This window comes from Chelon labrosus (assembly GCF_963514085.1).
Source record: "Chelon labrosus genome assembly, chromosome: 3".
In the NCBI taxonomy this organism is placed as follows: domain Eukaryota; kingdom Metazoa; phylum Chordata; class Actinopteri; order Mugiliformes; family Mugilidae; genus Chelon; species Chelon labrosus.
This window is the reverse complement of record NC_140339.1, coordinates 5,653,661-5,677,326: the sequence shown is the minus strand read 5'-3', so window position 1 is coordinate 5,677,326 and position 23,666 is coordinate 5,653,661. Positions and strand designations below refer to the sequence as shown.

The window sequence follows — 23,666 nt, the reverse complement described above, 5'->3', positions numbered from 1 at the left end:
CACACTTGAGAATGTAAACGCAGCTGTTTCCACGTCTCTTGTCCTCGTGGGAGTAAAACAATCTTTTTCTGGGAGTGAGTCCGTGCTCTTTTACCCGGGGGGTCTTTGTGTTTCTGTTTTTAGCCGCGGCTTGTGTCGCTTTCTGCGGCGGCCTCGTCGCAGAGAGGGGTTCTCTGGAATCTGCCGGGTTTGACTTTTGATGGAATCATGCACAACATCATCATCATCATCATCATGTGTTTTACTCCTGCATCTTCGTCCCCTTTTTATTTTCGTTCTCCGCTTTCCTGCGTTCAGGGCTCGGCTATCTCCAGTACGCGTTGCCAATGACGGTCTCTCTGAAAAAAAAAAATGGCCTTAACTTTCACCACAGGACTTTTCCGTCCACTTCTGGCGCCGAAACGGACTCTCCTCATGTCTTTGGCTCCCACTCTGCTGGTGTCAGGAAAGACCTCAGAAACGCTTCTTATGGATGTTGACTGTTTATATTTATAGTCACGAGAAAAGTAAAATGCCAATATTTTAAAGAATGTCATGGTTGTATGCTGTTAGTATTATTTTATACCCATTCTTCCTCGTTGACCCGAGCTACTGTCACACTATTTTGTGGTCACATAGAATTAAGTCACAAACCAGAGAAAAGGAAAAAACATCACGATGAATAAAATGATTTGGAAGAATTGAGGCGTTCGCTTGTCTTAATTTTCTATGAGATTTTAAACATTAAAATGTAGAAAAAGTTGTATTTTTGTCGTAACTTCTTCTGCGACCAAAGTGCATGGAGGAGACAAAGAAACTGTAGAAAGGTCAAGACTCCAGCACCACTTGTAGTAAAAGGAAAAACTTTATTAGACATTAAAATGTAAAAAAGAAAACTCACAAACCAAAGAAGACATTTCATACTTGAGGCGTGTGCTACACTATATACAACGTGTCCCACTTAGGTTGCAAACTAATGACCTTGACAGAAATGATGTGTTGTGGAAGGAGTTCCTGGATACGAATGAGTCAGATCTTTTCTTAGCACTACGCTGAGATCGTTCATATGATTTCCTGTAGAAAACATTGTGTATTTCCAAGTAGTCACAGGTTTACAGAAGAAATTACCAGATTTATCTTTGTGACGTGTAATGTCCTCCTTACCCTTTTTTTCTTATCTGCCTTTAACGATCTATTCTAAAATTAAAAGCTAAAATTAAGCTCAGTGTAAGTTCAACCAGAGATACCAATCAGCCACAACATTAAAACAGCAGAAGTGAATAACATCGATCATCTTGTGACAAGTCAGTGTCCTGCTGGGAAACTTTTGGACCTGGCATTCGTTCATGTGGATGTTACTTAGACATGTAGCACCCACCTAAACCAGACCAGACCAGGAACCCCCACCTCATAGCAATGACACTCCAGCAGGATGCAGCCTGACACAGTTTAGGAACAACTAAAAAAAAACCATGAAGAACAGCACAAGGTGTTGACCTGGCCTCCAAATTCACTAGATCCCAAACTGATCAAGTATCTGTGGGATGATCCACAGAGGCCCCTCCCCTCAAAGCACCCCCCACTAACAACATTGTGTTTCCAGACACCACAGGACACCCTCAGAAGGCCCATTTTCTATTCTCTGATGAGTCACAACTGTTGCAACGATCTGTAGTAATGTCTGACAATGGTACATTTTGAAAATTTCTGTTTTTGCAGGTGTTGAAAGCTAGACTTTCTAAACCCATTAGTTCCTGCAACAACAGATTCAAAATGATTCTTTACATAAAACTGTATTCAAAAGAATATAGAAAACATCAAGAAAATAAGCTTAAAGCAGAGCTCTTTTTTTTAGCTGAGGCCTTCTGTAATGTTTAATTTTTTATCTCTTGTGTGCGCTGTCCTCTAGCCTCTCAAATGTCCCCACTGTGGGATAAATAGAGGATTATCTTATGTGCAAAAAGATGCTACAAACGTTAAAAACAGTTACTTGAGAGGCTTCCTCCGAGCCCCGTCCATCTTTCACTCTCTGCACGTCGCCATGTAGATCTTCATCTCTGCGTCTTCGACCAGCAAAGTCGTGTTGAAGGCCTTTTTAAAGTTCTCAGTGAAGGTGAAATCAGTCTCAAACCTGACCTTGTTGGCCCAGAGCAGAGTCGTTCCCGGCTGGCAGAAGTGCTTCATGGTGACCAGGAGCTCGGCCAGGAAGTCGTGATGGTAGACCACGTCGGCCGCCAGCACGTAGTCGTACCGGTACACGGATGAGGGGTAGTTCTTCTCCAGGTCCTGGCCCCAGGACAGAGCTGCCACCTGGGGCGTGTGTCTGCAGCGGCCCCTGGTGTTCCTGCTCAAGTTGTATCTCAGGTTGTGCAGGATGTCTGGAAGATCTGTGGCTGTGACCCAGCCACCTGAAGACGGGTTTAAAACAAAACAAACAAACAACAATAGTCATAACATATCTCAGGCGTGTGTGTGTGGATACAGGTGCGTCTCTCGTCACTCACCAAGGAGCGCTGCTACGACAGACAACAGGCCGGTTCCTGCTCCGATCTCCAGGACTGCTTTGTCCACCAGACTCATCTGATCACGATGAGTTTCCAGGTAGTGACAGAGAGCCAGAGCCTGAGGACGCGATGTTTAAAGTTTGTCAAATATAGAAAAATCTATATAATCTGATACATTATTTCACAATTTCATAGTCATATACACTGATCAGGCAACATATTATGACCACCTTCCTAACATTGTGTAGGTCTCCCTTGTGCCTCCAAAACAGACTCATCAGAGAATGGACATGGGCCTTCTGAGGGTGTCCTGTGGTGTCTGGTAACAGGATGTTGTTTGTGGGGGGGCCTTTGAGTGGAGGGGCCTCTGTGGATCATCCCACAGATACTTGATCAGTTTGGGATCTAGTGAATTTGGACGCCAGGTCAACACCTTGTGCTGTTCTTCATGTGTTTTTGAGTTGTTCCTAAAGTGTTTTTGTGTGTGTACCTGTGTCAGGGATGCCTGCTGCCATCAAGGAGTGTCATTGCTATGGGGTGGGGGTGCCTGGTCTGGTCTAGGTGGGTGCTACATGTCTAAGTAACATCCACATGAATGAATGCCAGGTCCAAAAGTTTCCCAGCAGAACACTGAACTGTCACAAGATGGTTAATGTTATTTTCTTCTCCTGTCAGTGGTTTTAATGTTGTGGCTGATTGGTGTATATTTTAGATATATATTTTATATATGTGTGTGTGTATAGGCACATGTATGTATATATGTATGTATGTATATGTTGGTATACTGATATTCATACTGTATATACCAATCTATATATTAGTATTACATCTTTTATATGGTATTATTGTAAAATACTTTATTACTTAATACAATAGTCATAGCTTGTTCCCTATGATTATTTTTTTTTTTTTGGTGCCAAACTACATTTTGTTGTGTATGTACCTGTACTATATGCAATGAAAAATAAAGCTGAATCTAATCTAATCTATATATATATAAAAAATAAATAAATAATATGGACACCAAGGCATTGAGACTTTTAGTGATGAACCCATCAGACACTTCTTTATAGCTGGTCCACTGTCACAATTAGTGACCCTGTAAAATCACACAAAATTCACAAAAACATACAGCAGTGCGTGGTTTTAGGAGCGTTCGGCCGCAGCAACGTCCCGAATTCATCCTGCAACAACCTCAGACATTCCTCCAGGGCCAAAAATAACTTTATTCAGCCTCAAGAAGAACAAGAAGCCCTGCGACGTACGGCCTGACCCCCGCCACCGAGCCCCGATCCCTGATCTCTACATCACGGAGACAGTTTTAGTAACTGAAGAGACAGAAGCTAAGTTCTCGCTCGTGAGTTTTGGTTTGTCTCCTCCTCCCTTATTGTGTTCACCTGTGTCCTATCTCCCATGTGCTGCTCCTGGATTAGTTTCACCTGTCTCTCGTTTTCCTTGGTGTGTATATATTCTCCTTTCCTTTCCCAAATTTCTCCATTTTTCTCAGGAGGTTCTCTTCTTTTTATTCCAGGATGTTTTCTCACCTCTTTTATTTCCTTTCCTTCTTGATTCCCTGTCTCCCTGTAGTGTGATCAGAGGGTTGGTTTCCTCAGTAGTTGCATTATTTGCTTTTGCAGCATAAAGCTTTGCATGGAAAGTAACTGCTAACCTTATAAACAGTGATTACACAGAACTAATTCCCTTTCAAATCCTACTTTCTATCTTTCTCCTGAGCTTTTTGACCCCGTCGTACAGCCTTCATCAGCTGGTTTGCTCAGCCGTCATGGAGATATTCTACTTCTCGACAGAGAATTGATGATTTAAAAACATTTTTTTCCAGCTACTGAGCTTGCATGCCAATGATGAAATGTGGTATAAAGCTCCAGGAAGCTCCAGTACTGTGTGGGTGTGTGTGTGTGTGTGTGCAAATGTTGCAAGCTGCATGATGCAAAAACAAATATGCTGCGAAGTTTTGAGATCAGACCAAATTATCCATTCTGTTTGATCTGCAATGATGCTTTCACCACTCACCGCTGGCCATATCATGCCCCCGTACGAGTCGAGACCCTCTTCGATGACGATCTCCTGGCCGACGTAGTTGTGCACCTCTTTACCTACTCGGTAGAAGTAACTGGGAGCCCAGGCCGGTTTCTTTTGCTTCTGGACGTCTGAGTCCTCTGGCTGCGGCTCATCTTAAAGATATAAAGTTTGAACAGTCAAGATCTGCGTCGTCTGAATCGAACATGCAAGAGACAATCGTTCGTCGTACCTTGTTCCTTTTCTTCATCTTCTTTTTCTTCTTCTTCCTCTTCCTCCTCTTCTTTTTCTTCTTCTTCCTCGTCCTCCTCTTCTTTTTCTTCTTCTTCCTCTTCCTCCTCTTCCTCCTTTCTCATAGCATTGGTTTCCTCCTCAACAGGTGTGGACAAAGTATCCATATGTAATGCTCTGTTAAAGCAACGAAAGGGTGAATACAACATTGTATTCAAATAATGCAAGATTTTGTATCACCAATCAGGCATAAGATTATGACCACCTTCCTAATATTGTGTAGGTCTCCCTTGTTGCCTCCAAAACACTTGGGACTCATCAGAGAATGGACATGGGACTTCTGAGGGTGTCCTGTGGTGTCTGGCAACACGATGTTGTTAGTGGGGGGCCTTTGAGGGGAGGGTCCTCTGTGGATCATCCCACAGATACTTCATCAGTTTGGGATCTAGTGAATTTGGAGGCCAGGTCAACACCTTGTGCTGTTCTTCACGTTTTTTTGAGTTGTTCCTAAACTGTGTCAGGCTGCTGCCATCAAGGAGTGTCATTGCTATGGGGTGGGGGTGCCTGGTCTGGTCTAGGTGGGTGCTACATGTCTAAGTAACATCCACACGAATGAATGCCAGGTCCAAAAGTTTCCCAGCAGAACACTGAATTGTCACAAGATGGTCAACGTTATTCACTTCTCCTGTCAGTGGTCATAATGTTGTGGCTGATTCTAACTTTATGTTCATGCAGCACAACAAGCGTTAAACCTCTCTTAGTTATTAAGGTTGTCACAGCCATTATCATACATGTTTCATGATCCCCAACACACTATTCAGTTTCATTTTTAAAAGTTAAATCCTCAAGTACCCCCCCCCCCCCCCCCCCCCCCCCCCCGACGATTTCTACAGCGAAAACTTCAAATCCAGGCTCCTTACCTGTGACCTTTGACTCGCGCGTTTGACTTTCCTCAACCAAAGATATCAGGAGCAGCTCGACTGCATCTGGAGACCTCGGACGCCGAGGTTTTAGAGTCTCAGCATCCTGCAGGACACACCCATCAACATCATCACAAGGGCACGAGTTTATTTTTAGAGCCCTGCTTGCTTCGAAAATCAACACACGCTGGATATGAGGGCAGAGCGCACGTAGATATTAACACAACAAAGATGGAGGTCGAGGAGGGGGGCGCCAAAGGGAGACGGGGAGAACGGCGGGAATGCGATGATATCAACAGACGTGGATCACGATTCCTGTGATGTTTGTGGACTTCTCGGCTGGCGCTCTGCAGAAGCCTCCACGGTTTGTAATCTCACGCAGGATATAAAGTTAGACGAAACCTTTAAACTTGGCTTTGAAACAATTGTGACTTGTTATGCTTCTAATGCATCAGTTTTACTCTGCAGTCTAAAATAGTCACAGGGTCAGGGCACATTGGAAGATAAGCCTCTGAGAAAGCAGGACCATATGCGATTTGTGTTTGGCATGGACGCACCTTGGCAGAGAGCTGTCGAATTTCAAGCATACAGGCCCCACAATGTCGATTGATTCTGGTAATCCCTCTATTCAGCAGTCCCAAGCTGCCTATGCACATTTAATAAATAGTTTGTAACACCCTATAGTGTGGTTGTAGGAGGATATGTTTACGTGTGTGGACGCCCATAAGTGGAAGCTGCAGCATAAATAGAAAATGAATAGCAAAAAAGCAGCTGTGGTCGTATGAAGCATGTTTTCATGGAATAGTGTTATAAATGCTAATTAAATGCTTATAAATGACAAATAGAGAGGTTTAAAGTTAATAGCAATACAGAAAAATGTCTCATCAAGCAAAAAAAGTCTATTTAAAATGACGTGCCCTTGCTTGCTTGCTTTTCCTGCATTGGCCCCAAATGACTTCAGGCCGTGGCTTCACCAGAGATGGGAGGTAACGGGATCAGACTGGCATGCAACCCCCTATATATCAAGCCTCTGAAAAAAGACGACCACTGCAGCAACATGAACCTCAATTAGACCTCCCTTGGTTGCGTTTAAACGGCCTCTGTCCATAAAGTATCGCCTCTCGGTTTCAGGTATCGTCTGACTAAATCCACTCACATCCCAAGATGTGAACTTCATCCAGGACCTTGGGGTGTTCCAGCACTTTAACAGGCAGTGCACAGTGGTTAGGTCACTGTCCAGCTGTGTCACTGATGTGAAGCAGACTCTTTACGCTCCGATGACAGCCGCGGCTCTTAAGCTCAGCGAAAGCTTGTTTGCTTTTAAGAGGCTGTCGAAAAGAGCGATAAAGTTAACTGAGATCCCCGCGAGGACGCAGACAATTCTCAGCTGCTGCGCGTTTGTTTGTCTTGACAATGTTGGCGACGTTCGCTGCCACCGGCTCAGATAATGTCTCTCCTCCTCTTTCATCCAGCTCCTTTCGCCGCTCCTCTCATCCCGCAGCCAAACAGCACATGTCAGGGCGACATGACGGGGCCCAGAAAATGCTGGAAGGATTTGGAATCAGAAATAGATATCAGGTTTAATAGGTCACATGAATAGAAAGTGACTCTTACCTAGTCTTTCCAAGATAATCAAGCTAACTGGTGAGTTTCCAAAACCTCAGCATTTTCTGCGTGACTTTGGTGTTCATGTCACTCAAGCAGCACATACTGCCCAACATGGCTGTGAACCTCAGTTTGACCTCCTTAAAATGTTTTCCAGGTGAAACCAAGGAAGTCACATGTGGGAGCAACGCTAAAACCGTGGCGTCAACAGAAGTTTTCTGTCTGTGTGTTGATAATTGCCCATCGCTGATGGAAGCTTTGCACAGGTGACTATTGAGCTCCTGTTGTATTACGCCAGTGTGATAGACTATGAAAAGGGAGAAACGCATATTTCTGTAACTTATAGATCTTAAAACCTATTCTTTGAAGGTCTGGCCATGGCATTAGTTTGCTTTTATACTCTTTATGTCGCTGTCCCAGCTCTTAAATTGGATTTGATGTGATGTGAATCATAAAACCACAAAACTGAAAGTTTAAAATCACGCAGTGGTCCTGTAAGAACATGCCATAATAGATTTTTTTTGGCCTGTTGTGGAAAGTGGGTACCCAGCATTGACATATCATCCATTTTTAAGACGATATGCTGCAGTTATTCACTTGTGCGAATCTCTTCCAGCTGTTTTTTGACTGTTGACGTGCGTAAATATCTGCAAAATGCATAATTATGGTGAGCGGCTTTAGCTGAAAACGAATAAGTAACTCAAAGATTTGTGACACTGAGGACGGCTGCAGACTCATGTCTCTGCAAATACAACAATATGAGCACAATTGCACAATCATTGTTCTTTGATATACAGTTGTTACACATGCACTATGTAAATTATGGCAGCTCCATTTCTTATATATCTTCTTAATACCCACAAACGAAAAATTGCCAAATGGAATGGAAGGAGATTTTTAAACCCGCTACTGGTCTGAGGGTGCATGGCACCAGACGAAAGGTGAAAGGTTGCGTCTTCTGGCCTTTAGGACAATAACTGGTGAATATAAATTTTATGGATTTAGGCTTCTGCTGGGTTTCTGGTATCTTCCAGCAGTGATAAAACCTGATCATTGTACGCATAAAGTCACACAGCAACAGACCCCCTATTTAAAATCTACTCGGTCATCACAAATCCATTGGAAAAATCCAGAGCAATGTTTGCCCACATTGTCAGCGCTGTGAGCTCACCGGACCGAAACAACAAAATGAGCCTCAAGTGTCAGCGCGTGCTGGCGATGGATGAAACCCAATCAGAAGTAAATCCCCGAATGTGGCCCTCCAGGTGTTTTTCTTTTAATTTTTTTATTATTATTATTCATCAGTTACAGACACACCAACATACAAACAATAAATATCAAGCGTTCACGCGGCCGCCTCTCTGCTGTCCTTGGTCCTCTTGTCCTTCCTCCACGCTCGGTACAGTTTGATGCTCAGGCTGGAGAGGTTATACAGCTCCTCCACGTGGAAGTGCTGACGAAAGCGGTCCACGAAGCTGTTCTCTGGGTCCAGGCGGAAACGCATCGCCCAGAGGATCTGAGTGTTGTCCTGGCACAAGTAGTCAAAGGTGTCCATCAGCTCTTTCAGGTAAGGGTGGGCGTACACCACGTCGGCTGCCAGGATGTAGTCGAAGCGGTGCGTGGCGCGCGGGAAACGCTGATCCACGCCCTGACCCCAGACGAACTCTGTGACCTGGAAACAGAAACGAGTCAGGGTTGATTGATTATATATTCGAAAGCCGCGTTAAGTCAATCTTTTGGTGTTTAGCTGCAGTGAGAAATATAAAACTTACCAGAGGGATGTACTTGCATAGGCCCTTGGTGTTGCGCGTCACATTGTATTGGAGATTCCCCAGCACATCCGGTAGATCAGTGGAGGTCACCTTAGCACCTGGAGAGAGGTGGAGCAGCTGAGTGTTAAAAGAAAATGAGATGCAAACAGAAACAAATCTTTTAATGAAGCCAGGATTGTTTTTATCCTGTACCTAACAGGCTGGCTACGATGGTGACGAGGCCAGTCCCAGCTCCCAGTTCAATCACATTTTTGTCCAGCAGGTTGTATTTGTCTCGGTTGGTCTCTAAGAAGTGACACAGCACCATCGCCTGTTTGCGGGATGAATGAAAGTTTACACTTCAGTTGGAAGGGGTTTAAAAATAACAAATAGGTACGTACTGTACGGGAGGGAAAAGGTTTTGAGGGCTCACCGAGGGCCAGAGCACGGCTCCGTAGATGTCTGTGGATTCTTTGATGCGGATCTGCATGTCAGAAAAGACGTATCCCTCCCAGGCCTCCGGGCCGATGAGAGACGGGTGGAAATTGTGAGCCATGATGGCTTTGGCTAGCTCTGCATCCTCAGCAGCCCCCGCCGCATCTACAGGTGTTATCAGAGGATATATATTTTATAAGTGTGATAAATCAGAAGACCGTTTTTCTTTCACAGATGTCATAGCAGGAGAATTCCTTTTTGGTGAAAGCAGCTATTTGCATGATACAGAAAATACAAGTTTCTATAATGTGATTTCGGATGTTGTCGAGACTAAGTTCTCACACTGAGATCACACATTCCTGTTCTCACTTTCGATAAGAATCAAATTTGAACACCTTTTTTTTTTTTTTATCTATGCCACTTCCTGTTTGTTTTACAGAGAAAGATTTGCCAGTCTTCTGCGCGCCACATTATATTGTAGTGAGGCAACTGTTTCTGCCTCTGACTCATTTTACTTTCATTTAAAATAACTTGGTTATGGTCCCTTTTATTTTGTGACTGAGCAGTCAGTAACGTGCATAGAAATTGATGGGATATAGTAATTAAATAAAACAGCTCGAATGAAAACTGGCCAAAGTGATTCATCTAGATTAGCAGGGAATTTGCATATTCTGAAGAGAAGAATACAGGAAACAACAACATGATCAGATTTCAGTACAGCTGTGCAGCGGCGGTACGGTTTCTTTTTATTTTACTGTCACCTAAAACTGGCACTGATGCGCTCTTAAACTAATCCAATGAGTAACCGAGGTTTGCTTTTCGTATCACATTACAGGTAACATCTGTTTCTCTGCTCCATAAATCACATCCAGGTTTATAATGCCCCCTCTGATCTGGCCTTGTTTGTTTGCAGCTCCAGCCATATGTCAAAGCTTACTGCTACTAGAAGCATGTGACCCACAACTTTAGTTATGCAACGCTGGTTTAGAGAGAAGGTCAGGGGAGCCCTGCAGAGCGACGATCCAAGTTGAATGAAGCCAGGAAGTGCTTAAGAGTCAATGCATGTTATGCTTTTGTGTGTGTGTAAATGTTTCTGTTTCTGTCATGAGATTTCCATTTTTTCTGCATGCAAGCTAACTATCAGAGCTGCTGTCAGGAAAAACTAATGGCACCGAGCTTTCTGTTTAGCATTACTACAAATTCTCACCTTCTTGTTTGGTCTTTGAGTCCTCCATGGCCTTAGACTGCTGAGTTTCCATGTCAGAAGCGCAGGAGTGCCCCAAATCAGGAGATCTGCGGAAGCCTATAGGAGCCTCGGTGGTCCAGAATAAAGTTCTTTGGATTCGGGTCACGGTGGATCCTGACCTCCAGCAGGTTTTAAGTTACACACAAATACAGCTTTTCCCCACTTCTTCTCCAGCAATCCCACGCCGAGCCTCAACTCCACCCCATATTTCTAGCCGCTTGTGGGCAACGCATTAAAACCGCTATCCGAAGCAGAAAACCTGACTGACAGCAGCAGCTGCCCTGGTGGGATGTTGAGCTGGAACTGGAGAGGGGAGGGGAGGAGTGACGGCTTTTAAATCAAGACAGACGGAACAACAAAATACCTACAATTTACCAACAAGTTAAAATAGAATATGACGCAGAAACAGAAGCAGATGTTTGTGGATGTTTGCATTGAAGTGCCTGCAGAAGTGACAGGTGACTGAAATATACAGTGGTGTCATCTAAATTCAAATATTAGTCAAAGATAACACAAGTAAACACAAAATGCAGTTTTTAAATGAAGGTTTTTATTATTAAAACTTGGGAACAAAATCCAAACCTGCATGGTCCCGTGTGAAAAAGTATTTGCCCCCTAAACACAATAACTAGTTGGGCCACCCTTAGCAGCAACAACTGCAATCAAGCGTCTGTGGAGGAACTTCAGCCCGCTCATCTTTGCAGAATTGTTGTAATTCAGCCACATCAGAGGGTTTTCGAGCATGAACCGCCTTTTTAAAGGTCACGCCACAGCCTCTGAATAGGATTCAGGTTGAGACTTTGACTAGACCACTCCAAAGTCTTCATTTTGTTTTTCCTTAGCCATTCAGAGGTGGACTTGCTGGTGTGTTTTGGATCACTGTCCTGCTTGCAGAGGTCGCGAAAAGATGGCCAGACATTCTCCTTCAGGATTTTTTGGTATGGCAGCAGAATTCATGGTTTCATTTATCACAGTAAGTCTTCCAGGTCCTGAAGCCAGAGTATTTTCCCAAAGGTCTTGGGAATCATCAAGATGTTTTCTGCCCAAACGGAGACGAGCGTTTAAGTTCTTTTTGCTCAGCAGTGGTTTTCATCTTGGAACTCTGGAAGGCTGTTTTTGCCCAGTCTCTTTCATCATGAACACTGACCTTAACAATGGCAAGTGAGGCCTGCAGCATTTCTTTGGATGTTGTTGTGCCATTTGTGGATAATGGCTCTCACTGCGGTTTGCTATAGTCCCAAAGCTTTAGAAATGGCCTCGTAACCTTTTCCAGACTGATAGATCTCAGTTACTTGCTCCTAAATTTCTTTGGATCTCTGCATGATGTCTAGCTTGTGAGGATCTTTTGGTTCGGCTTTTTGTATAACATTTACGTGTTTATGTGTGGCGCACTGTTGACACGCTGATGCATCAAATAGCAACTCTCAAAATAGCTATCATAAAGATTTATTGCAAAATAATGCCCTTCCTCTTTTACCTTTACCTCTAAACCCGAAAAAATATGTTCAGTGACAATAATAGTTTACGAAATTCATATTCATATGACAGAGAAGTTCATCGGTTAATCTCATAAATATCAAATATAATATCACACACACTTGCAGTTGGAATTCATGTTTGTGTTCAGTTGGACGTCCTCACGTCTTCTTCTTCCCCCTGCCTCGTCCTCTCCCGCTTCCCCTCACGCCTCCTCTCCCTCTGGTGCTCTTCGCCCCGCGGCCTCGGCGGCTGCCCTCGAACACGGACCGAGCCGTGACCATGGCGACCTGCTGACCACCATCGCTGTCCTCCCCTGAGCTGCTGGTGCTGCTCATCGCTGACTTCTGAGGAGGAGTCTTAGCAGGCTGAGGGACGGTCTTTACTGGGAGGGACTCCCGGCTGGGGCTGCTGACGTCTTTGAGAGACGTAAGAGGAAACTCGACAGTGACCTCTGAACCTAGAAACCCTCCTCCTGCTGCCAACCGCTCTTCTTCTTTCTTTTCTGCTCCTCCTTTCTTTGGAGTCCCTTTCTTTAACTTGGACGGGGAAGGCATTTCCTCCTCGCTGTCTTCCTCCTCATCCTCGTCTCCTCCTTCTCTCTCCTTTCTCTTCAAGCAGGTGACCGCTCGGCGCAGTCGCTCGCTGCGGATCGCCTGCTTTTCATGTTGCTCCATGCGGAAGAACGAGTCGATCCGCAGCTGGGTCTAAAACAGAAAGTATATAGAGGCTGTTTTATTCTTTACAGTACTGACTTTTCAAAATAATAATAAGAGACAGTGATGCTAATGTGCTTATTGGACACTGGACTAAAGATGTAACAGCGTTGTAGTCATGTACTCATGCACGGTGGTGATTATAAACGGCTCATAAACACTGTTAACCGCTGTCAGGTTGGGCAGCTTACTGGTCCCTGACAAATATCAGAATCACTTATACCTGGATGCTATATTTTTGATTAAATCTTAACATCACTATTTTAAGACGTGTCCCGTCTGAAACGTCCTGGGGAGGACTCACTGAGTCTCCCAGTTACCTGTTGAGTGTTGAGCTGCTTGATCACAGGCAGGAGCGTCTCCTCTGTCCTCCGACTGTTCCAGCCAAAGCGACTCAGACAGAATGTGAAAGAGTGGTTAAAGAAACTTTTATACGTTCATGAGCGCACGCACACACACCCAAACACACACATCCGCACACACAGATAGAGGATATTCTTTGATCATGTCGAGCTGCGGGCGTCCCCACATGAAGAAGCTGTCCGACTCATCGACAGCAGGCTGCAGGTAAGCCTGGGCCACAGTCGGGTTGGGGAATCCAGGCTGCAGTTTCAGGTCTTTCAGTTTCTTCTTAACCTTCGTGTGTCGAGGATCGGCCACAAGGCGCTTTTTTTCCTGAACCTCAGACCACCATTTACTACGGAGAGGAATAGAAACCAGACAGGACTTTAGAAATAAAAAACCATCAATGCTGAGACGTGCAATATTCTTGTGAATCTGAAAAAACACATATTTATTGCAAATGGAAGTAGTTTATATATTTGAACGTCCTGGACAAACGAACCCACGCACCTGAACTGCGTTAGCGGCTCTAACCCCGGCCCTGGAAACTCATTCAGTATCTCCATGCCAGTCACATATCCAACTCCCGGCACGCCTTCTGTGTAGTCACTACCGAGCAGGTAAGCCAGATTGATCATTTTAGTCCTGTCCAGACCTGAAAGAAAGAGAAAGAGAAATAAAAAGAGGTGAGGTAAGAGGTGATGAAACGGTGAAAAGAAAAACAAAAAAGCAGAGTGAGGAAGAGAGGGAGAGATAAGACCGTGTGCTACGTGATCTAGCTGCCTGTTAATCAGCGCCCACACCAACACCTGTCTCTGACATGTGCAATATTAGCTTATCAAATTCCTGTTGTGATGTGTCATCTTCGCACTATTCGAACACTTTACGCACAGAAAAATAACACCGGCTGCAGCGGCAACCGTGCAGATGAGGATAAAACTACTTATATCTACAGCTGTAACATACAGATCCACATGCAATAAGTAAGTCTGCAGAGGCTATCAGACTGATATTTAATAGGTAGATGTCATGATTTCATGACTTGCCTCAAATGCAAGATAGCAAATAGGCTATGGTGTGTTATTTTCAAGACTGACTTATGACCAAAACATAATCTGCGGGGAAAGCAAACCAAATGATGTCAAATGCGGTCTATTTTTGGATGGGAAGGAATGAACCGACGCCACCCGAGCACGCAGCGGACCGACGACGGCAGCCACTGACCCAGCTGGTTCTGCAGGTCGCTGTACTGGTAGTGCTCGACGTATTTGTTCTGGCTGAAGAAGTTCTTGTACACGTGTCGCCCGCCGAACAGCCACACGTCCGAGTCGTCCGTGATGGTCCCGTGCGTCTGGTCGGCGCGGTCCAGGGCCGCACACTGGGCCTCGGCCTCCATCGGAGCCACCAGGAACGGCACGCCGAACAGCCGCAGCAGCTCCTGGTTTTAAAAAAATAAACAACTGTCACTCACAGAACAAAGAAAAACGCCCGAGGTATCAAAGCTGGTGGTTTGGCCTGCACACAGAAGCATTTATCTGTCGCTATGGCACAGCATTTTGAGAGTTTTCTTGATTTCTTTTGCCAGAATTTTACAGTGTGAGCTTTGAACTACGATGGCACATTTACAATTCCTTGAACAACAACAAACTTTATGTGGATTATGTGCACACGCTTCTCTATCCACCGGAGAGATTCCTTCGCTCTTAGCCTCTCGTTATCAAAACACCTGACGGGATTAACAGAGATCAGCCACTTCGGAGGTTTTATTTTAGTGGTGATGTTGTGAAGGGAGGAAATGCTGACGCCGACTGCGTGTCACGGCTCCGGGAATGTCTGGCACAGGCGCGACAGAGAAATGTATCCCCCCAACCTGCTCTGGCACATCTCCGTCCAGTGACAGAGCGCATGCATGAGGATTTATGTATGTTTTTCTTGTAAAAGCTCATCTGTCAGGTATTTTATTAAAAAGGTATGTGTGAGTTTAGCCCTGCGTGTGTGGTTTTATTTGCGTCTTTAGGTGTCTGGATGGTGACTTTGCTTCACCTGGCTTTCCAGGTACATCTGACCGGTGACTGTGTTCGCCATTCTCTCCTGCTGCTGCTTCTGCTCCCTCAGGTTGCTCTGCTGCACCCGCAGAGAGCTCTCCAGAGCCTGCAGCTCGTCCTGCAGGACAACACACACGTATATGCATCAGCGCTGCCTCGTGCATGTTAAATTGTCGCTTAAAAATGCAGCCAACTGAAATTTACTATCTGAAATGTATCCTAATAACCACACCACATACTACATCCTCCAAAATAGTCATACAGAGGCTGTTTTAATATAAACTGAACATTATAACAGTTATGAAGGGGGATGTAGTGAAGGACTGTCATATTAGATGCTTTAATTTCCACTAATGTACCTAATGAACTGGCACGTGGGAATAAGTCAAAGAAAAGCAGCAAAGTTTCAGTTCTACAAACCAAATCAAACTGTTCCCATTCGTTGACCGCTGGAGATTGTTTTGATTCCTTCTCCGTTTCCTCTTTCAGTTCGTTCTCTTCAGTTCGTTCCCCTTTGTCCTCTTCTTCCTCTGAAGTCGGAGCTGTGGCTGGGTGGCTGTCACACTCCGCCAGACTTTCCCTTTCATCTTTAACACCATCTTTATCATCTGCCGGTTTCTCTCCGACTACTACGAGTGAATCGTCTGCGTCCTCCTCTCGAGAGTCTTCCTCCGACACCTCCACGAAGCTCTCTGAGAAAACACGTACAAGCAGCACATTTTAAACCGTCTGCGGGTTTAAGAGGGGATGAGAGCAGCGGGTTAAAGCGTTTGTAACTGTACCTTCTGACTCGCTCTCCTCGCTGCTCTCTGACTTCATGTCGTCTCCATTCGTCTCCTCTGAAGCGTTGGTGAACTTGTTGTTTTCCCGTTCTAAGAGTACAGGGTGAACTTCAGCCTCTGCACGGAGAGGTTTTCCACATAGCCCAGGGGAGAGATTGATGGCTGATGTGTTCTGATGGTTCCGTGGTTCTCCTCTCTCAAGCTCTTCTTCTTTCTCAGTTTGTCCCCTACTTCCTGTCCTTATAGTCCCCATGGACTGTCCTTTCTCCGTCTCCTCCTCTGCCTCCATCTCTGCTTTGTTTCTCTGTCCAGTCACTTCCTCCAGCTCATCTTCGGAACTACTAACAAACAAACGGTCTTTAACATGCAAACTTCTGCCAGCTGAGCTGTTATTAAAATCAGATTTTTCTTTGGGTTCCCTCTCGTCTTCCTCTGAGCTGCTGATGACCACTTGTGTCTCAGGATGAATATTCGCCTGTAGTTTGGTGGCTGAGCTACTTGTCTTGTTCAAACATTCAGCTGTTCCTTCTTCCTCCTCAGTCAGAGCTTGCTGTATAGCCAGGAGTGTGCGCGGGGACACGCCGCCATTCTTCTCATCGGGTTCCGCCTTCTCCTCGTCCGAGCTGTCGTTCATGGCGGCCTGGATGGCGCTGAGGGTCCGAGGCGACGGTGGTGCCGTGTCTTCCTGAGGCGGCTTTGACACAGAGGGTTTGGCGTCTTCTGAAGTGGTAGCCCGCACTTCCTCCTCTTCTTCCTCACAGACGGGACGCCACAGGGGCTCGGGTTTGTCCGCTGGCCGTTTCCTGCAGCCCGACAGGGAGCTCCCAGACCAGGGTGCAGCTGCAGGGCGGCTCTCGGGGGCAGTCTCAGTCTTTTTGGAGCCTTGCATGTGAAAACAAAGAAGAGCTTGCCGTATTAATTTGATCCTAAATTGCAAAGCTTATTTTCAAAAGTCTTGAAACGTTCCCGACCACTGTCTTTAACACTATATACACTAAATATCCAGCTTTCCAGGCCACCTTGGTCTCTGCAGACATTTAAACAGGACTGACATAAGGCCCCTACAGCACTGACTAATTCATGTGCTTCATTTTATATCAAACACACATTGTGCAATAACACAGAGCTGATAAAGAAACTCTTTTGTTGATAATTTGCAGTTTTCCTGTTTTGAAGTAAATGTATCATCATAGCTTCCCCACCTTTAATAAGAATATAGTGCGAATTGTCTTCTGAAACCAGTCGATGTGACTCTACGCTGCGACTCTTCTGATCTTCGTCCTCTTCGTAGAGTTGCGGAGCGCTGCCGGCACGCTGCTGGCTCATCTCTTTCTCCACACCCTCCAGACGCTGGTTCAGACGGTTCCTCTGAAGCAGCCCGGCCAACTGGTACTGTGAAAAGTCGCCTGAATGCTGTGAGGGAGCGCAGAGGAGTCAGTGTTTGAGTAACAAGGAGGAGACAGGGAATTATGAGTGAACTGTACCTCTGGAGGTTTGTGAAACATGGTCCGGCGTCTTTTAGCAAACTCTTTCATGTCTTTGAGTATCTCGTGTTTCATTTCAGAAGGCAGGCTGGCAAACTCCTCTGAGTTGATGTCCACTGAGTTGGGGTTGTCAAAAAATTCTCCCTGAGACACAATGAGAAATCTGGCTTCAGATGTCAAGTACAAAGAATGGCTGAGGAATAAAAGCTGCCAACATATTAATGGAGGAGTAATGATATTTTGTTAATGACAATGAATACATTCAGAATAGGACAACAGATAACGTGCAGTGATGATTCTGTACAAGATGATGCTTTTGAGGATGTGATTATTTTACCTGACACGTGTGATAGTCGTCAACCATGTCCCCCAACTCTCTCTCTTCTTCTTTCTCCTCCTCTTCCTCTGAGCTGCAAAGAGCAGGGAACACATACAGGCCCAATATTTAGGGTGAAAACACATTTCACCGATTGCTCCTTCATGCACTGTTAAGATTAACTTGTCGCTAAGTAAAGAAAAAGATAATTTAGTCAGTGCTTTGTGCAAAAGAAGAGAAAAAACAAAGAAAAAGAAAACTTGTCTTGTGGTCTGACCTGCTTTTGTCTTCCTCCTCTGCAGGTGGCAGCGCTGGCAGAACATACATGTCGTCGACTTCATCTCTCCTCACGCTGGAGAGGCTGGGCAGAGGATCCTTACTGAGGAGAAGAAGAAATGTGGGATACTGTAGACAAAACCACTGAGAACTCAATGATTCTACCACCTTGCACGACTGCCCCGTGCTAACTTTTTATGGGTCATGTGCAGAGAACAAATTCCTTTTATGTGTGCATCTCGATTTGATCACGTAGGGAAGATGACTCCTTACCTGTGATCTCCAAGCGCAGCTTTGATGGCTTGTCTCTTCAGGAAGGTCTTGAGAAGTTTCTCGTTGGTCTGTTTGGACTCACGGGTCAACTCCTCCTTCCTCTGTCTCCTCAGAGCCTGCAGGAGAGCCCCAGGGGAAAGCGATGAGGGACGACGGGATACAGGAGACTCTCAGCATTGCAGTGGTAATAATATCCAAAAATCTGTTTCTTCAGCATACATCCGACTTACCAAGGTCTGCTTCTTCAGCAGTGGCGCGTCCCCATCAAACACAAAGACCGGCTTGATGCGGAAGAAGAGCAGCTTACAGATGCGGTTGAAGAGGGTGAGGAGGTGGGCGTTCTGGACACTGTTGCCTTCGCGGTCCCTCACCCCCTTCACTGCCTGGTTCAGCCATATACTGATGTCTGAGGGGGTCTAGTTAAGGTTAAACTGAGGCTTAACACCAGCCAGAAACACACATCTCACATATTAAATAGAAGCGGCGGGACCCTGCTAGAAAAGCCTAATTATAGATCACCTCAGTTTAGGATACCGACAGCGAGGATCTTTCCTTCTAGTGTCTCAGGGTTGATGGGTTTGCCGGTGCTCTCCAGCAGCCTCCACAGTCCGTGCACTCCCATGATGACACTAACCCGCCGAAATATTCATAAAATAAAAATAAAAAATGAAAAACACAGTAACAACTTCAATGTGTTTTAATAAACTCTACATTCACCGCACAACCCCTGGAGCAACATCACATAACATCACAGCGGAACTTTTAAACGCTGGTGGCAACAGTGTTTTTCATCCGTAAAGAAAATACAGACGACGCACAAAGGTTCCGGGATATTCACGTCGGGGATTAATAGACAGTTACACAGCCGGCTTTTGATGACTGAATCAATTTTCTGATTCTTATTTGGTTCAATATTTCTTTGCTAGCGTGAGGATCAATATACTGTATAATTTAAATATATGTATAGATACAGGCTATGTAGTATAGGGACTGATTGCAGATCTGTATTGTGTGGCATTCACGAGACAGGCTTTTCAGGTTGACTTTGGGTTTTCTACTTTCCTCTGCTGGTCTATCAGGCTAACCTGTACTGTCCCAAAGCTTCGCGAAAAACGACATTTATTATATAATATTGGAAATATTCATAGTTGAGGTTATAATTGTGAATTTGTGTTTTTATCTACCAAAAACGCGTTGAATGTGGCTGTTGGTGTTAAAGAGAAGAGCTGTGTGTTGACAGGAAGTTTTGCCTGAGAGACTGAACACAGGGCTAAAAAAAGCTCTCGGACGCTCATGAGAGGCCAACTGTGTCCGGTGACAAAATAAACAGCCAGCTGCTTACATCGAATTAACCGAGGAGGAGGCTAGCAGGATTATTACCCGGTATGTAAACACAGGACTTTGTCTGAACCCATAAATTTTGTCCCCACGTATACTGGGGAGTGTCTTCTGTCAAGTTGTCTTGATAGCGTTCACAATAGTTATAACTCGTGTTCATAAACTTCCTATTAACCGCTTCTTTTTCGGCTAAACACGTAGCTAAGGTTAGCGAGTTAGCAGCTAGCAACCGTTATCGTGTAACGTTATCAGCGCCTCAGCTTTTAACCCTGACCTTTGACTAGCGGTTTTTTCTTTTATCACACAAAAACAAACAAATGTTGACAACAATATATTGTTATCGCTGTTTCCACAGGACTGAGGGTCTTCGGCAGAGATTTCCGTCTCAGCTAACACCACCTCCACCATGACTGCTGTCGTGAGAAGTACGTAATGCTTTATTTCCTGTTGTTAAATTCGACATACAAACTGGTATTTTATCTCCTACCCGTTAAGATAGCAGCAAGAAAGTGTTAGCAACCACTTTTAAAACGTCTACCGTGTACGAGACATGTTTTGTTCTGACCATCATTGTTGCTAAACTTTTATACACACCAAACTGTAAACATGGTTAGTTAAATCAGATTCAACAAGGTAATGAGAGCAACAGATATATTGACTGTGTTGATTATGAAGATTCTTGGTCATCCAGGGCATGGTGTTAAATAAAAAACAAGTAGAGAGTTTAGGTTTTTATTAGGATCATCTGTGAGTGGCTCCCCCCTGAAACTCACATGACTAGAGTCAAATGGATCCTGTAATCTGTGAGTTTCCTTATTGTCCTCTCTGATCCTGGTAAAAACCCAACCCCCCTACTAAACATTTAAAACTGAAAACCTGCTTGTCTGCTAGTCGTTTAGAGTGATATAGCTATTTTGATGAGTTGCAAAACAGCTGCAAGAAACCCAACAAGCTGAGTTAACTTTGTTTTGTGGGTAGACTGTGTTGATTGTGCTTCGGCATCTTGTTGACACAATAAAGTCTTTGACTATGTTGTTTGTCCCTGGAAAGGTCCTTAATTCAGTGCGTGCCACATGCATTTGAGTATGTTGTAGGAATAATAACATCAGCATTTAGTGCAGCCCATTTCCAACTGAGCAAAGTGTAAACGTGGCCTAATTTGTGTTCTCAGATCCCGCCCGCGTGCCTGTCCGAGGTGCTGGCGATGGCATGGAAACAGAAAAACCAGCAGCCACCCTGGAGGTTAGCACAGATGCACTACCTCCGAGTCCGCCTGAAGTTCCCCTCCTGAAGGTAGCTAGCCCAAAGCACAGCCCAAAATCTACCCACCGCGCACACCCTGCTGCCCACCAGCCCCTTGGTGTGCTCCACTTGGGTAAGGTGAGTCGAGAGGCTTGCACAGAAGTGGAAGCTGTGCGAATTGTCGTCCCGCGGTCTGCTATTAGCCGGAGCAGCCGCACGGGACCTGCTGAGGGGAAGGGGGAGGCTGGGCAGCAGTCTGAGGAGCAAGGCTCTCCTCCACTACCACTGGTGGAGGACTGGAGAGGACAGCTGCAGAAGCTGCAGAACTCTGAACGCAGGCTGCTTCAGGACAAGGAAGGCCTTTCCAATCAGCTCCGTGTGCAGACTGAGGTAAGGCCCCAATGACATGGACATATATAATATTAAGCAATACACAATCGGGTGATAATGTTTTATTTATGTAAAAAGTATTCATAAGTGTAACAGTGAACATGAATAATCTTTCTACAATACAATATAATCCTGCTTCTTATTGTCTCTTGAGTGAACTGTGTGTTTGTTTTACGGGTTATTAACATTTACTAATTCTGTGTGTCAGGTAAACCGTGAACTGAAGAAGCTGCTGGTGGCTTCGGTGGGCGATGACCTTCAGTACCACTTTGAGCGTATGGCACGAGAGAAGAACCAGCTGATTTTGGAGAACGAGGCTCTGGGCCGGTGTCTGGCACACACCGCCGAGCAGCTGGAGCGAATGAGTATCCAGTGCGACGTTTGGAGGAGCAAGTTCCTGGCCAGCAGGTATGAAAATAATAAGAGGATACGATTTTGTTTTTATTTCAGAGCCCCATTAGTTACTGTCATCTCTTACGATTTTGTAAAAGATAATTCCATCTAGCTAGAGTAAGACGCATACATTTTACTGGTATCAATAAGAGAGGACATGATTCCCTTCTTCCAGCTGAATAAACACTTCGCATCATTGTTGTCTCCTCAGAGTCATGGCAGAGGAACTGACCAATGCCAGAGCGCTTCTGCAGAGACAGACCAGAGAGGCACAAGGGGCAATTCAAGACCTGCTGTTGGAGAGAGAAGAGTTCTCCAGAGACATGATGCTTACCCACAGGTAACACAGCCACCAGTCATTAAATTAAGTATTTATTATAACAGCTCCTGACAAAAACAGGACACTCAGTTAACCTAAGTGCATCAGGACTGAATGGGTGCTAATGTAGGCTGAGCAGAACATCTGCAGCCACAAGTTAACCAATACACCTCACTTGCATCATACCTGCATGAAAGTGCATTTTAAGAAAATAGTTCTGCTGTTCTGTGTCATTGAGAAATTGCACAATGAAGTTTGTTATTATATGAGAACTAAGACTCCTAGTTTGGCACTATAATACATTGTTCGTTTAAATCTTTAGAGCAGGTTAAATCAAAGGCTCTACTGATTAAAGGTGCTGTCTAAGGTTGTGAGCAGCAGGTTTCAGGTTCACAGCTGTGGCACTGATACTAAATCATGAATGAAAGAGTGATACCTGTCTGCTGATGTAAGCAACTAACGTCAATGCTCCATTTCAGAGAACTGTTACGTACAACTGAAAAGGCCAGATAGATCCCACATGTGATAATGATGATGATAGTCTTTGCGGTAACTGGTTTTGTGTCCTCAGATCTCTGGAGCAGCTTCTGGTGTCTCTGCAGTGGGGCAGACAGCAGACATACTACCCCAGTGCACAGCCACTCAGTACTGGAGAGCTGGCGGCAGCTAACCACAAGCTGGCAGAGGCCATTAACTCCCACCTGCTGGGTAACACCAGCAGCAGCAGCAAAAGCAGCAGTGAAGCTGTTGAGCAGCTCTGCAGCACACCGGCTGAAAAGATGGCTGAGAAGGTACCAACTCAAATCTTACCCTAAAGATATTTGTCTAAATACGAATTAACATTTTCACTTCCTCATGTTTGGGGGAATAAAACTGAGCATTTCACAAATGTGTTACTTGTTTTCTCTTGTAGGTACTGAAGATTTTAGATCCAATTTCCTGTTCAGAAGACAAAGCAGAGCCTCCGCTCGGCGACTCCACTCCCTCAAACTTTCTGAGCAGTAAGAAGAGCATCGGCAGGTTCCACCCTTACACCCGCTATGAGAACATTACCTTTAACTGCTGTGAGCGCTGTACTGGAGACATCCTGGTGCTGTAGAGGGCCAAGAAAGCCAGACGATGTCCCTTCCTGACACAGATGCAGCCACAGAGCTTATTTCAAATGACTGAGTGTTGATGCTGTGTGTTGGGGATTTCTGGCTGCTTGTAAATCTGTTGCTTGTGGTTTTATTTCACAGCAACCGTGACGGTTACACACCATTTCAGGTGGTGGTTTTAAACTGTATCAACCTGCTGTTTATTTTGCGGTCTTTGACTTTAAAGAGCAAAATAAGGAACTTGACCTGTTTGTTTAGGGAATCATGATGTGTTAGCGATAAAACTGAATGCATTTCAGAGCCGTTTAAACCACGGAGAGTGATGTTTATTACTGAGAAGTGAGTTTAAGCACGGCAAACGGACACTTTTACGAGCGCGTGTGCATTGAAACGTGAACATGGGTTACTCCTAAGTTACTGAGCAAAAAAAGGCTTTAATGCACAGTATGAGCCTGAGACTTGACTGGTC

General features: G+C 44.9%; 4 protein-coding genes across 4 annotated transcripts; 1 reads left to right on the top strand and 3 right to left on the bottom strand.

The window, feature by feature from the left end:
• Positions 1-2,001: 2,001 nt before the first annotated feature.
• On the bottom strand, positions 2,002-4,954 carry mettl21ca (methyltransferase 21C, AARS1 lysine a; the record flags this gene model as incomplete). The annotated part of the gene is made up of 4 exons (XM_084541715.1): positions 4,753-4,954; positions 4,515-4,651; positions 2,484-2,601; positions 2,002-2,387 (listed from the first exon to the last, which is right to left on the bottom strand). The coding sequence occupies exons 1-4, from the start codon at positions 4,916-4,918 to the stop codon at positions 2,002-2,004; spliced, it is 807 nt and encodes a 268-aa protein (XP_084397841.1). The 5' UTR covers positions 4,919-4,954.
• A 3,656-nt stretch (positions 4,955-8,610) lies between these two features.
• On the bottom strand, positions 8,611-10,852 carry mettl21e (methyltransferase like 21e). Its single transcript, XM_084541714.1, has 5 exons — positions 10,670-10,852; positions 9,461-9,627; positions 9,241-9,358; positions 9,049-9,146; positions 8,611-8,948 (listed from the first exon to the last, which is right to left on the bottom strand). Exons 1-5 carry the CDS (start codon positions 10,719-10,721, stop codon positions 8,622-8,624), a joined length of 762 nt encoding a protein of 253 aa, XP_084397840.1. The 5' UTR covers positions 10,722-10,852; the 3' UTR covers positions 8,611-8,621.
• A 395-nt stretch (positions 10,853-11,247) lies between these two features.
• Positions 11,248-19,081, bottom strand: ercc5 (excision repair cross-complementation group 5). The gene is made up of 15 exons (XM_084540850.1): positions 18,953-19,081; positions 18,649-18,824; positions 18,419-18,534; positions 18,147-18,248; positions 17,891-17,963; positions 17,554-17,697; positions 17,272-17,482; positions 16,070-16,951; positions 15,708-15,979; positions 15,286-15,405; positions 14,467-14,680; positions 13,753-13,897; positions 13,397-13,597; positions 13,221-13,305; positions 11,248-12,891 (listed from the first exon to the last, which is right to left on the bottom strand). Exons 1-15 carry the CDS (start codon positions 19,038-19,040, stop codon positions 12,346-12,348), a joined length of 3,375 nt encoding a protein of 1,124 aa, XP_084396976.1. The 5' UTR covers positions 19,041-19,081; the 3' UTR covers positions 11,248-12,345.
• Positions 19,082-19,690: 609 nt separating this feature from the next.
• blzf1 (basic leucine zipper nuclear factor 1) lies at positions 19,691-23,201 on the top strand. Its single transcript, XM_084540852.1, has 7 exons — positions 19,691-19,801; positions 20,112-20,181; positions 20,928-21,388; positions 21,597-21,796; positions 21,993-22,121; positions 22,672-22,891; positions 23,014-23,201. The coding sequence occupies exons 2-7, from the start codon at positions 20,163-20,165 to the stop codon at positions 23,197-23,199; spliced, it is 1,215 nt and encodes a 404-aa protein (XP_084396978.1). The 5' UTR covers positions 19,691-19,801; positions 20,112-20,162; the 3' UTR covers positions 23,200-23,201.
• The last annotated feature ends 465 nt before the right edge of the window (positions 23,202-23,666 follow it).

Bases quoted from the DNA above. Each gene is read 5' to 3' on its own strand.
- mettl21e (XM_084541714.1), bottom strand. From the start codon at position 10,721: ATGGAAACTCAGCAGTCTAAGGCCATGGAGGACTCAAAGACCAAACAA. The intron at 9,628-10,669 runs GTGAGAATTTGT...TAACACCTGTAG, and splicing joins CTCAAAGACCAAACAAGAAG to ATGCGGCGGGGGCTGCTGAG. The intron at 9,147-9,240 runs GTACAGGATAAA...ACCTCTCTCCAG, and splicing joins CATCGTAGCCAGCCTGTTAG to GTGCTAAGGTGACCTCCACT.
- ercc5 (XM_084540850.1), bottom strand. From the start codon at position 19,040: ATGGGAGTGCACGGACTGTGGAGGCTGCTGGAGAGCACCGGCAAACCC. The intron at 18,249-18,418 runs GTAAGGAGTCAT...TCTTCTCCTCAG, and splicing joins GCTGCGCTTGGAGATCACAG to TAAGGATCCTCTGCCCAGCC. The intron at 13,306-13,396 runs ATATCCTCTATC...CCACTCTTTCAC, and splicing joins CAGCTCGACATGATCAAAGA to ATTCTGTCTGAGTCGCTTTG.
- blzf1 (XM_084540852.1), top strand. The intron at 21,389-21,596 runs GTAAGGCCCCAA...TCTGTGTGTCAG, and splicing joins AGCTCCGTGTGCAGACTGAG to GTAAACCGTGAACTGAAGAA. The intron at 22,892-23,013 runs GTACCAACTCAA...TTTCTCTTGTAG, and splicing joins CTGAAAAGATGGCTGAGAAG to GTACTGAAGATTTTAGATCC.